Genomic DNA, 13,462 nt, shown 5'->3' with positions numbered 1-13,462 from the left:
CATGTACCTGTCATTTTAAAACATCTATAAGAAAACATAGCCTGAATTGACAAATATTCTAAATCAATAAAATGTGTGAGTATTTTTAGAGCTCATAAGTACTTGTTGCACAATGGAGTTCCCTTTTTGTCCTGAGGTAGTTGTAGTGTGGCTCTAACAGTCACGGCTAATGTTTATGTGTGTGTTATTAGACTGTATTGATCTGCTAACTGGGCAGCCTTGGGGAGGCTCTTTAGCTCTAATCAGTGCAGATGGATGAGCCCTGTGGGTCTAACTGAAACCAGGACCTTGATTACTGCCACCAATTTACCTAATGGAACTCGCCTTGTCTCTCCTCCGCTCTGGACTGCTAAACTAATTATGTGTTATCCCCAAGAACAGCCACACTGCCCTCCCAACAGTCATGTGGGTCTGCACACCCACTGTAATATAATGTACATGAATTATCAAAATGTTTGGTTTTACTTTAAAGGTCCTGTATTATACAAAATGGAATCTTGTGAGTTTTAGGTCATGTTAAAAAAAACATACCCGGAGTTGTGTTTTGTTTCATTCACACCTGTTTGGGTAATCCTGGATTATTACTCTCCACAGCTCAAAATGCCGTGGTAGTTTTCAAATTAACAGCTACTTTTTATCTTTAGTTCACTAGAGGAGGGCAACACTGTGGCAGAAATTATCCAGATGGTTCTAGTGAAGATATATAAAGTTTAAAAACACAGTGGAGCGCTTCCTGTATTAACCACATGACATCATATGATGTGTTCACCTTTAGTTACACACTTTATTCTTTATTAAAACTAATCCAGTGACATATTCTTTCTCTGGCAGCCCATTCCTTTACTAAAATCTCGGATGAACCACTCACTGACGCTGTCTCAGGAGCAGATCGCCTGCCTGCTGGCCAACGCCTTCTTCTGCACATTCCCCCGACGCAACTCGCGCAAGTCTGAGTACTGCAACTACCCTGAGATCAACTTCTATAGGTATGTCTGAGTACTGCAGCTACTCTGAGATTAGTGGTATGATTTTGGCGCACTCACACTAGGACTTTAGAACCATGCTGCTCTCAAGCACGATTCTATGTTCTACACTCTTACCTGCACAAGTGATCCGAGCCGCGACCTGATGACGTCATACAGAGTGCTGTTTGTTTACATGTCTACAGAGCTAACACTTTAGCAAAAAAATAACTCCATCAACATGAAATATCTAATAATGAGACAGATGTGATTCCTGCTGCAATATGCGCTCTTCTGTGAGTTTATGAATATAAAAAGAGGAGTGAGGGCTGCTGGAGGAGAGAGGCTGCAAAACTTCTGTCGCTGTTTACAGTCCTTAATGAAGGAAAATTTGGATTCACTTGAGTTTTGGAGCAGAGTTTTTTCACAGTTTTCCTCGTGAGAGTAACAGTGCACTTGACAGGGCTCGTATACTGACATTGTGCCTATGCACATACATGAGTTCTGTGGCATGTTTTGGTGCACCTCCTCCTCTGAGTCTAAGTCGCAACTGTGCCGGTTGCGCTCACTCTGGACAAGCATACTGCACTTTAGGAGCTCTCCATGCTGGAGATGGTTCAATTGGGCTAGTGTGAGTGTGCCTTTATAATACTGGGATCAGGTCAAGTCAATGATAAATTAATATATCATAAATGTTAGCTTTAACTGTTTAAAATAAATAAATATAGTAACATGCGTATGCGTTAGAGTTAATATAAGTGGCAGAAACACGTGCATTCGAGCTACAACTATCAACAGAAACACGTGCAATGTTTGTGCTCTAAATCAGGACTTAAGTTTCATTCATAAACAATGAGAAAATACTTGTTAACTTTTCGTAACTTGGATAATACTGATCAGAAGCAGAAAAGGAGAGAAAGAGGAGAAAAGGTGAGGTGCTGAATCAGAGAGGGAGGAGGAGCAGGAGGAGAGAGGCAGACCACACCATGCGCACACACAGAGACAGAGAGAAGGAGACACTGGACTTTTAGTCAGATTGTGCAGATTTATGTCAAAACTTGTGAAAGATGAGCACTCATGACTAAACAGAGACGCCCTGTGGCCCTGACTGCTTTTTCCTAAACAAGACAGCCTTAAGTTGTCGTCAGCACCATGCATTCTTACTGCCACATGATTGGCTGTAGGCCTGTCGATTCAACTTTACATGCCTTATCGAGATCAACCAAAATAGAGATCACAGTCTATCGATCATACAGTTTTTGGCACAACCCTACTTCATTCTATGCAGAAGTCAATTATGTTTTTTAAGCAAAGGAATTAGGTCTAATTGCCTACATTTACCTGTTTTTCATTTTCAATTGCAAAACATCAAACACAAATGCAAAAATCCCAAATAAGAAATAATACATTATATTTGACATTTAATAAAATGATTATAAATTACAACAGTGCACCATGATAGGTAATTGATGGCCCCTGGGAGCTCCCTAATCTGAAGCTCTGAGTCTAGACTGTGGGCGGGGCCAGGAGGAGGAGTGTTAAATTGCTGTTGTCTTTTTCTGCCCACTCAGAAGAGGCAGACGCCATGGGGCCCAGGGACCTTTAAGTGAAACAAATGTACCCTTTGAGACTCTTTGCCCGGTTCTCAGTACTTCACCCAATACATATTTTAAACCAGTGAAAAGTACACAGAAATATAAAATTAGACATTTATTTAGGATTTCTTTAGCTAATTAGGCTGATTTACTGATTACTGATTTACATAATAAAACTCATTTTAAATGTGTTGAATGTGTGAATGTGAAAAATGTTTTTAAGAAGGACAACTCAAAACACTGGTTTCTACATTGAACTTGTGTTTTTTTTATGTATTCCAAGCATATTCCAATATCATATTTTGTCAGTCAACATTCCAAAATAAGTGTAAATTCTGACACAGCTCAGTTCTTACACAAATCCTGTTTTATCTCCTGCTCTGTCATTCCCTGTAATCTGCATGTCCTCCTGTTAATCCCATTAGCCTGAGTCCTTTCCCCCAGAGTCTGTTTTATGATCAGACGGCCATATTGATCATGGCGCTTGTTCACATGACTCCTCCCCCGCTCTCGACGCTTTTATCTGCTCCTCTGGCCTCCTGTTACAATCACTCATCTGTGTAAGTGGCTGCTATCTGGGCCCACATCAGATTTGTGCGGTGGCAGCGGGCAGAGCGGGTGAGGGGGCTGAGCTAACTATGTAAGCATTGATTCTCGTGGTACGCTACGGACCCCTCACCACAATCTTTTTTTTTTTTTATATTATATATTTTTTATTTTATTTTTGACTTTACTTTTATTTAACCAGGAGATCCCATTGAGATTCAGAATATTTTTTTCAAGAGAGACCAGGTCATGATAGCAGCAACAAAATCAATACAAAAAAGTAAAATCCCAAAATAGCACGTAAAAAAACTATATGCATCTCTCAAAAAAACGTACACGTCTCGGTCACTGCATTAATTAAAATTTTCTTCTTCTTTTCTCCCTTCAACTATGAATAAAATAAAATAAAATAAATAATAATACATGGAATAGACAACAATAAAACATGATACAATACAATTCAATAAAATAATAGGGTTGCAAGATTAAGATGAATTGAAATCGCAGTTTGAATTAATGCAATTAGCAAATACCATTTTTAGTACAATTTCCTCCACAAATAACCAAATATTAAACCAAACATGTTCTGAAATAAAGGGTTCACTGTAATCAAATTTTTGCATCATTCAGTGTAAAAATGTAATGTCTCAAAAATGTCATCATTTTATTAAATTTTGTATAAACCTTTAAAGTTTGAGTCAGATTTTGTTAAAATATATGTACCATAATTAAGTGTAAGTAGATTTTTAGTGGTGTTCCTGCTCCTTTAATCTTTGTAATGAACAGAGATTTCATCTTTTTGCCTCCTCATGTACTGTAATTGTTTTCATGTAGGAAGTGGAGACGAGAATAATATTTCAGTGATCTGATTATGGCCAACATGATAGCATAATAAGGAGATATGTACATTAAATAATGCAGTGCTTCTAGTAAACAAAATAAGTTAGGTTGTCAGGTCATATTTTAGTCTTTTTGACCCATTTTTCTGGACCTGTTTAAAATGTGAACTTCAAAGGTGCATTGTGCAACTTTTCTGGTAGAGGGTCTGTCAAATATTTCTTCATGGAGATGTTGCTTTGTCTGGAATGTTTCACAGTATGGCATTAAACTTTTCTATGATCATGGAGACCAAACCAGACCAAGTTACAGGCCAGATCTGTGGAAATGCAATCCCGCCCACATTCAGAATGCCTGTTTTTTTAGGTATTTTTGAGCTATAAACTAGAGGTCTGTGCGGGACAAAATTTTCAGTCCTGCTCCCACCTGTGTCCCCAAAGAATTCCCACCCACATCTGCGATATTTTGACCCACTCCTATCTGCAAATCCCTCAAGATGGGGACCTTCACTTTCTTAAGCTCTATCAAACACGGAGAAGCGGAAAGGAATTGTCAAAAATGTGCGAAAGATTAGACCACGTCTGCTAAAAATGTTTTTATTAATGCCAAATCAAATATCCAGCACAAATTATGTATGATAGGCATACATTCATCATTTGTAGATTTTACTTTATGCTCATATTTAGTTCACGGAACTGCAGTTTATCCCACCCACGCCCACAGTGAGCTTTCAAAATGTGCAGGGCTCTACTATAAACCACTTGACCACCATTTAACTGAATAAATGTAAGGTAGAGGGCCTAATGGGTCGTCACCTACTTGTTTCTATGAATATGTCATTGCTCTGCCTGGAATGTTCCCGAGTCTGACATTAAACAGCTCTACCTTACATTTATTCAATTACAGGTAATTTTATAGCTGAAAAATACTCAGAAAAACAGGCATTCTGACTGTGAGTAGGGTTCTCTCTCCACAGATCTGACTTATAACTTGGGCTGGTTTGGCTGGTAAAGATAGAAAGGTTTAATTCCGTACTGTGAAATATTTCAGACAAAGCAATAACATCTCCATGGAGAAAAGCATCTAACGGACTCTCCACCAAAAAAATTACACAATTGACCCTTAAAACAGAATTCTATTATCAAAACATACTGTAAATCTTAAATGTTATTGCAATACTTGGTAGAAAAACACAGATATTTTTCCCAAATTGTTCAACCCTAGTAAAGAAATGCCTTAGCGTTTGGAAGAAGATGAGACAGGACAACGGTGGTGAGAAAACGTGTGTGGATCGTTACGGCGCCCCCTCCCTCCCGCCCGCTGTAATTGAGGGAGTGTCCATCACTTTGCTTATCGGCTACAGTAGCACTCTGTCTTGGGTGAGCAGAGCAGGGAGCAATTTGCTGATTGCTGTTTTGGCAGAAGTGTCAGGGTTTGTCCTCCGTTAAGTGATGGATAGATGGAAGGGCTGGAAAAAGGCTGAGGCTGTCTCTCAGGTTTGCTACAGTTTGAGTGGAAAATGACACAGGGATACACAGGGTTATTGAAGTGGTCTGGTAGGTCCTGGTATTAGACACAAAAGGGAATAGATACAGTATGTTATATGCAGTGGTGACTTTCTGTGGTTGGATTTATAAGATTGTTTTCATTTTAAGTAAAAAAGTTTAGGCAGCCAGTGACTCATTCAAAAAAAAAAAAAAAACAACAAAAAAAATTTTAAAATGCAGGGAGATTGACAAACTACTGAAAAAAAAAGGAATATATGTATAATGTATAATGAATCAGGACCATGGACAGCGCCATATTGTGAACAGCAAACTGAGAGACTTTGAATCACCTTTGAATCAATCAGGCTTTATTTAACTAGGGTTATCAAAAGAATGGTGACTCAAACTAGTAAGGCAATTTTAATTTAATTTTTAATATTATTTTATTTTCTCTGTTGTTTTCCAGGTTATTTGAAGGTTCTTCTACACGAAAGATTGAGAAGTTGAAAACCCTGTTGTGTTATTTCAAGAGAGTTACCCAAAACAGTAAGTCAACTTTACCATATATTAAGAAAGAGATGAAACGCAATTTCCACAAGACAAGATGATATACTAGGTTGGGTCCACAAAACGAGACAAGACGAGATTTTAACATAATTCCTAATACTTATATTTCATGATTCACTTTCCAATTTCGACCTTACAGTTTTATATACTTTCATAGTTTTGTTTCCATTCTAGTATTGCTTTTTCAAACTATTAATGTAATTTATCAATACGTAACCCTAAGATCATCTTTCTCATGTGTACACAATCTTCTGGCAATTTTGTCTCACGAGATCTTGTACCATCTTTACTATACATCCTCAGTTATTCCCTTTAATTGTGTTTAATCATGTTTCTTATTTTCCAGGGCCAAAGGGTCTGGTCACGTTTACAAGACAAACTGTAACTAGTTCCCCAGACTGGGAAAGGTATGTATTATATTATTCATTATATAGTCCTTTTCCCCAGCCCCTTCTTGTCTTCAAAAATCCTGATCTTTAGTTTCAAGTTAACTGATGCTGTGACAAAATAAAATGTTTCTAAACATCTTTTGGTTTTGTGACCTAAGCGTGAATAGAGCCCATTTCGAGGCAAAGGCATTTCGATCTCTAATCTTTGTATTGAACAGATATTTCATCTTTTTGCCCCCTGACATACTGTAATTGTTTTCATGTAGGAAGTGGAGATGTGAATAATATTTCTATGATCCAATTATGGTCAGTATGAAAGAGATCTGTAAAATAAATAATGCATGTTACAGTGCTTCTAGTAAACAACAATTAAGAAGCGTATTTTAGTCACAGCATTTACACAGTCTTTTTTTCACAGTATTTTTAAAATCTAAGTATTCACCTTAATCCAGAAGAAGTTGCCATGGGCCCCGTTATCATCATTCGTGTTTTATTATTTTGCATGGAGCTGCTGATCGTGACTGAAAATAAGTTCTATATAGACTCAAAGCTGTTTTAAAGTCTCCCTCAGAATTGGTGGATTGTTGGCTTGTCGGTTGCCTCAGCAGCCAGTCCATTCTACATTATGTTTGAATCCAGAACGGACTAGAGCCGGACAACAGAGCGTGAATAACCTTGAGACAGTCCAACCACAGCTGCCATTTTGTAGCACGTGTCTCTCAAATGCAGAAGACATCTCCTCTCCAAAATTCAGATATTCAGAAAAAAAAAAATAACTTCTTTTACCTGAGAATGTAAAAGTTTGGTGGTTCTTTATGTAGATTTTTCTCCTTTTTATGTGTCAGATGGTTAATCCACCTATCAGTCACACCCTCTGAAATCAGGGACACAAAATATTAGGGATGTAACGATATCCAAATTTCTCTGTACAAAATTTTCATGATATGCATCTCAAGGTACATTATTTAGTGATTTATTTATTTTGTGTAGGCTAATGAAATTGTGAATATACTACATTATCCTTTAAAAATGCCTTTGGTTCTGTTATAAACCAAAAGTGTTAAGATTTAAAAGCGTTTAATAAGTTATTTCATTGTGTAAATTGGACTGAAACAGAGTTCCTTCTGTTTCTTTTAGCTATTGCTGAACCACAACAATTAATTTAAGCAAAGAGACTTGAGACTTGATTTGATATACCTTGACAACCCACGGTATTATTGTGAGACTTTTGACGATTTGATATCACGATAGTTTGGTTATTGTTACATCTCTACAGGAAATGACTCCATATTCACTCGTCTTTGTAAAGTTTTTTTCAAAGTGTGGTTCTGGCTGGACAGATAAACTTGTTGATTGAATGCAAGTATCCATAATCAAATTTCCCCCAAATTTTCCCAATTATCCCAGAATACATTAAGATACAAAGTGTGATTTTTGAACACTTGTCTCGTATTTGTCATTCTCAGTAGCTGAAGTTCTTTGTTGTGTCCTCTAGCTCTCAAAGTCAGCTGACACGTCTACACATCACCTGTAAGGGGACCATTGAGGAGGATGGATACGGAATGCTGCAGGTGCGCGCTCCTTTATGCACTTTGTCAGATTGGACAACCAGGGATTTTCAAATGGGACCAAAATACTGCACCTGCGTTTGACAAAGCATGCACACTCCTCTAAATTAAGCAGGGACAATGAGTAAAAACATGCTTAAACACTCTCTCTTTAAAGATGCACTGTGTAACATTTCTGGTAGGTTTTCCACCACTTGTTAAATTTAGACTTTAGAACTTTATTGATCCACAAGGGACATTATTTGGATACAGTAGCTCATACATGTGAATATATTATAATAACAAAGAGCAGAAATATAAATAGTGATGTTATTGCTTTGCCTGGATTGTTTCACAGTATGACACAAGTTTAATGCCATACTGTGGAACATTATGCACTTTGTCACACTGAACAACCAGGAATTTTCAAATGGGACAAAAATACTGCACCTGCGTTTTACAAAGAATACGCTCTCTTCTAAATTAAGTTGACAGACAGATGCTAAATGCACAATTGTTAAATGCTTGGTAGGTTATCTGCCACTTGCTTGTATCCATGGAGATGTTATTGCTTTGCCTGAAATGTTCCACAGTCATGTCGCAAAGGCATGTATATATAATGTATATATCGGCTGATTCCAAAATCTCTCACATCTCTCTTTAACTGCTACAGTGAACCTTGGGATTTTGGTCTTAAAATGTTTGTACTAACCTGCTCTACATGATCCTGGTGTTTTAATTTTGTTTAAATTCCTATTTCTAATATGGAACTCAGCTCCAAATTTGCCCCTATAACTGCTACCATTCTGAGCTTCATTTGACTGGAGCAGAACGCTAAGAATGACATCACACATTTATTTAATTACTTGTGTTTTTATTGCTCACAAATACTTTCACCTCTCTTTGTAACTTCACCTGGTAGTGCCACCTGTATGGAGATGGAGAGGTTTAAGGCCATACTGTGGAACATTGTAGGTGAATCTCAGTAGACACAAGCAGGTGGCATTGCATCTTTAAACAGATTATTACAGATATAAAAACACCTTAAGAGGGCACAAAGATCTGAGTTGTGTAAAAAAAAACAAAAAAACAAAAAAAACAGATCTCTTCACCAGGGCTTGTGTAGGTGACTGTGACTCAAATGCTGGCTTCCAAAAAAAGTCCAGTTTTTGTTTAAATCTCTGATAATATTTATGGCCTAAAATGAAGCTACATTGTACAGTGAATCGGCCCATCAGGTTTACCACCCCACTGCTCTACTTCAGCTCCTACATTTGTGTTTCCTGACAGCTTATCTATACACATGAGTAGCTCCAGGAGAGAAAGGGTGGTGCGGAGCACCCTTGGGTGGGGGTGTGGGGGAGAGTGGGAGGAGAGTGGGAGGCTGTGGGGGAGAGGGTGGGGTGTCCGCAGAGCTCTTCAGGGCGACGCGGTGATGCTGTGGGCGAGCTGTCATCCTGTCAGGGGGTGAGATTGAGTGGTGAAGGGGTGAGGCCAGGGGTGAGGGAGTGAATGGGTGAAGAGGGAGACGCACACACACAAACACTGTGACTGTCACCAGACGGACGGAGATATGGGCCAGTGAGCGTGACCCCAACCTCTGACTGCGAATACTGACATGCTTACTAAGTGGGACCTCCTCTGCACAAAAACAGTTGTTCTGATTCGATTGAAGACTCTGAAAACAGTGACTGGTACTAGTATACATGTATACATTGTAGAACTAGGGATGCACCGATAAAGTACTAGTATCAGATATTATGAACAGTTTGGTAAATCAGGTATCAGCTTCAGTCAATCTCCCATTCTGGTTTGTAAATTGGTGTAATAAGACGATTTATTGGACAGTGCTGGCCCAAAACATCTCATAATATTACACTTGTATTTTTATGAAGTTGTTATTATTACTTTAAATGATATAAATATATTTACATAATTTAGTTTAGAGGAGTTTTCAGTATTTTTATGTAAACAAAAAAAGAATGATGCACTGTAATAACATGTTTGCAGAGTTCACCGATCCAGCATTTTCAGTTCCGATACAGTTTTCGATACTATAGCTTTAAGTGTCTGCTGATTACCGATATCAACAGATACCAGAACTGAGACAATAGCATTTATTTTTTACTTTAAACAAAAATAAAATAAGACAAAACTGAACCAAATGTGTTATGTAACTGTCATTTATCTCTGAAGTAACTACAGAACAACTTTGTATAAAAAAAAGTTCAAACATTATGAGACTTTTTGTGCCAATTAAAACTAGTAAATAGTCTTTTCACACTGAATTTATATGCCAAGCCAGGATACTGATATTTGGAAGCCGATATCAGTTCCAGCAAATTTATCAGTATCAGTATCAATATCAGATATCGGTATCAAGTCGGTGCAGCCTTACTCAACATAAAAATAGTGTACTGTGTAAAAATACTTAATATGTTTCAAAAATTAGATGGTTAGAGTTTATTGCCTTTCAATTGTGTCAGATTTGGTTAAAATATATGCACCAAAATTATAATTTGAGTTTTAGTGGTGTTCCTTCTCAGCAAATTACAATTTCAGTGGAAGTAATCTTTGTAGTGAGCAAAGATTTCATCTTTTTGCCTGCTGATATACTGTACGGTAATTGTTTTCATGTAGGAAGTGGAGACGAGAATAATATTTCAATGATCTGATTATGGTCAATATGATAGAATAACAGGAAGATTTGTACATTAAAGGACCCGTATTGCGCTGTTTTCTGTTCTCTGTTATAATGTTGTTTCCTCATGAAAAACATGCCTGGAGTTGTGTTTTATTTCTTTCACACATGTTTAACGCACAAACTCTACATATTTGCATAGTTCTTCTCTTAAACCGAAAGCACTTTTTCCACTTTGTGATGTCATGTGGTAGTACAGGAAGGGCTACACTGTGTTTTTAAATGCCACTGTATTTTTAAATGCCATAATCCTTCACTGGAATCATTTGGATCATTTCAGATCTGAAATTGCCAATTTCTTTTGAGCTAAAGGTAAAAGGTGGTTGTTAACTGCTTCATGACATCACAAGATGGAACAGAGCATTTTGAGCTTTGGAGATGTAGACAAATAATGCAGAATTAATCAAACATGTGTGAATTAATAATTGAGATTTTGAAAAATAAAGTCGTGAAATTGAGGATTATTATGAAACATATTTACTCCTGACTTACTTATTTGCAAAGCAGGGTTGTTATGCAATTACAGTTAGATATTTCTATACAAATGTAACTGAAGTCAGATCTTCCTTCCAGAGTTTCCCCCTGTTTGACCAGCAGTCCTCACGCTGACTTTGATTAAAATCAATTACAATCATAATCATCTAGCGTATGTAAAAAAAAAACATATTCTTTTGGCTGGGTAAAAAATATAAAAATGAATACAGATTGCAATCTTAATATAGTATGTGTGTGTGGTGTGTGTGTTGTTGCCAGGTGGACTTCGCAAACAGGTTTGTGGGAGGGGGAGTGACTGGACACGGTCTGGTCCAGGAGGAGATCCGATTCGTCATAAACCCAGAGCTCATCGTGTCCCGCCTTTTCACCGAAGCTCTGGAGAGCAATGAGTGCCTCATCATCACAGGTCTCACACACATACACGAAGACACGCACACATACGCACAAGAAAACACTACTTTAGCTGTCTTTTTCAATATATTCACCGGAAGTCATCGTCTTTTGAGTTTTCTTATTTGGCATGGAGCTGAAATGAGTTCTATACAGACTACAAAGCTGCTTTAAAGTCTCCCAGAGAATTGGTGCATTGGAACTTATTGGTCACATTAACACTGAACATTTTGCACAAATCAGCTCGACGAAATGACGAAACTGAAAGTGCCACCACAAAGAAAGCGCAGTATAGTCTCATATATGGCAAAAGTGGATAGGGTGGAATAAGATAAACGAAATATGTGACATGTGAGGGAAAATGTGATACAAAAACAATTCAACTAAACTTATTTTAACATTTTGCACAACAATTCTGATAAACTTATTTTAGCATTTTGCACAACTCTACGCAATCTGTATTTTCTTTTATTTGTAGAGGATGAATTGTGTGTGATTACATGGCTAATTTCCATCTCCAGTTCCCAGTTCAGCCAATTGAAGTCGAAGAAAGACACACACACACAAAATAACAGTCCATCATACATTAATAACCGATACAGTACACCTATAATAAAAACAGAAAGTCCGTTTTTAAAAATGGGACATAAGTGTAAACCCCCTCATATTAAATGTCAATACCATTATAAAGTTTTTTTCAACACGTGTATTTGCAGACTTTTATAGATTTTTTTTTTTATTTGCTGTTTTCCTTGACAAAATTATACACTTTAAAAAAAACAGCTTATCTATTAATATTTTAATTCACTATTATTATTTTATACTACTGTAATAATCACAAAATCCACCGCCTTTAATTTCTCAGTTTTTTTATTTTTATCTCACTTTTATCTATCCGTACCCACCCCTGTACCGCTCCACACTGGCGCTCCTCCCTCCCTCCTGGTCCGGCGGAGTTGCCCCCGTGTTGCGATCTCTTGAGTTATTTCTGTTCTTTATTAAGCCCTGTGCCTTTATTGTGCTCAGTTCATTTCCAGCTTGTCCTTCCATCCGCTCTGAAGGTAAATCTATGGCATTGATTCACACGGGACTGCCCAGTGATCATTCATTTCTGTGTAGCAAAATTGCTCTATTTTTCAAAATCACTTTCACTACACGCTACAGTCTGCGTTTAAAATCCAGGGTCTGTCCAGGTTTGAACAATTCCATATTTTTGCATTTATTCCAATATGTTTTGTGTGCATAGATTCACTTCTGGTATATTAATTAATAGCTTCACATATAACTTAACAATTTTAAATAACAGACATAGACATAATAACACTGATTTACACTGAACCATTACTCAATCTATAACTAGCAATCTGTTATTCACAGCACCTAAATAATTTTATTCATAATTTTTTTTACAATACAACATTTATACAGAAATTCTCTTTATTTTAAATTTGTATTAGACTCGAAATTGTCCTTAATGAATTTTGTGGTTGCTATAACAACAGATAACTACAAAAACTTCACAACTTTTAATCCATGTTTTTTCCAAGTTTAAACAATTCTCTAATTTTGTATTTATTCTCATAGGTTTTTCATTTTTTGTATGAGTGTGGCATTGATCCAATATTGATAAATGAATTGCTAGCTTCACATTTAACATAACAGTTATTAATGATATAATAATAATGATTTACACAGACATATTACATAATTTATTCATAGGTTTCAAGCTATGGCGTCCATCCTCCGTTGTCATAGCAATTCAAATCAAAATATTCTATTTATTCAGTGGGGAAAGATCCTCACGAAATCCTTCAAATCATCTATTAATCATAGCACATACCTAGCACCTGAAATTTGTTTTGTATTATTTAAACATATTTGTACAAAAATAGTCTTAACTTGGAAATTTTAATTGCTTACTGTGACTCAGAACTGCCCTTAATGAA

General features: G+C 36.9%; 1 protein-coding gene across 4 annotated transcripts in view; it reads left to right on the top strand.

The window, feature by feature from the left end:
- The window catches only part of parga (poly (ADP-ribose) glycohydrolase a), a 51,126-nt gene that overhangs the window by 15,490 nt on the left and 22,174 nt on the right, over positions 1 to 13,462 (top strand). For all 4 annotated transcript variants that reach the window (XM_020923698.2, XM_055162540.1, XM_055162541.1 and 1 more), the window contains exons 9-13: positions 832 to 986; positions 5,894 to 5,973; positions 6,341 to 6,401; positions 7,879 to 7,954; positions 11,385 to 11,532. In XM_020923698.2, coding sequence (XP_020779357.1) covers positions 832 to 986; positions 5,894 to 5,973; positions 6,341 to 6,401; positions 7,879 to 7,954; positions 11,385 to 11,532 — 520 coding nt within the window. The remainder of the gene's footprint in view (positions 1 to 831; positions 987 to 5,893; positions 5,974 to 6,340; positions 6,402 to 7,878; positions 7,955 to 11,384; positions 11,533 to 13,462) is intronic.

Source organism: Boleophthalmus pectinirostris, unplaced genomic scaffold, assembly GCF_026225935.1.
Source record: "Boleophthalmus pectinirostris isolate CB_2022bp ecotype Guang Dong unplaced genomic scaffold, ASM2622593v1 HiC_scaffold_5, whole genome shotgun sequence".
Lineage (NCBI taxonomy): Eukaryota > Metazoa > Chordata > Actinopteri > Gobiiformes > Gobiidae > Boleophthalmus > Boleophthalmus pectinirostris.
The sequence above is the reverse complement of the archived record's forward strand: the minus strand, read 5'-3'. Positions and strand labels throughout refer to the sequence as shown.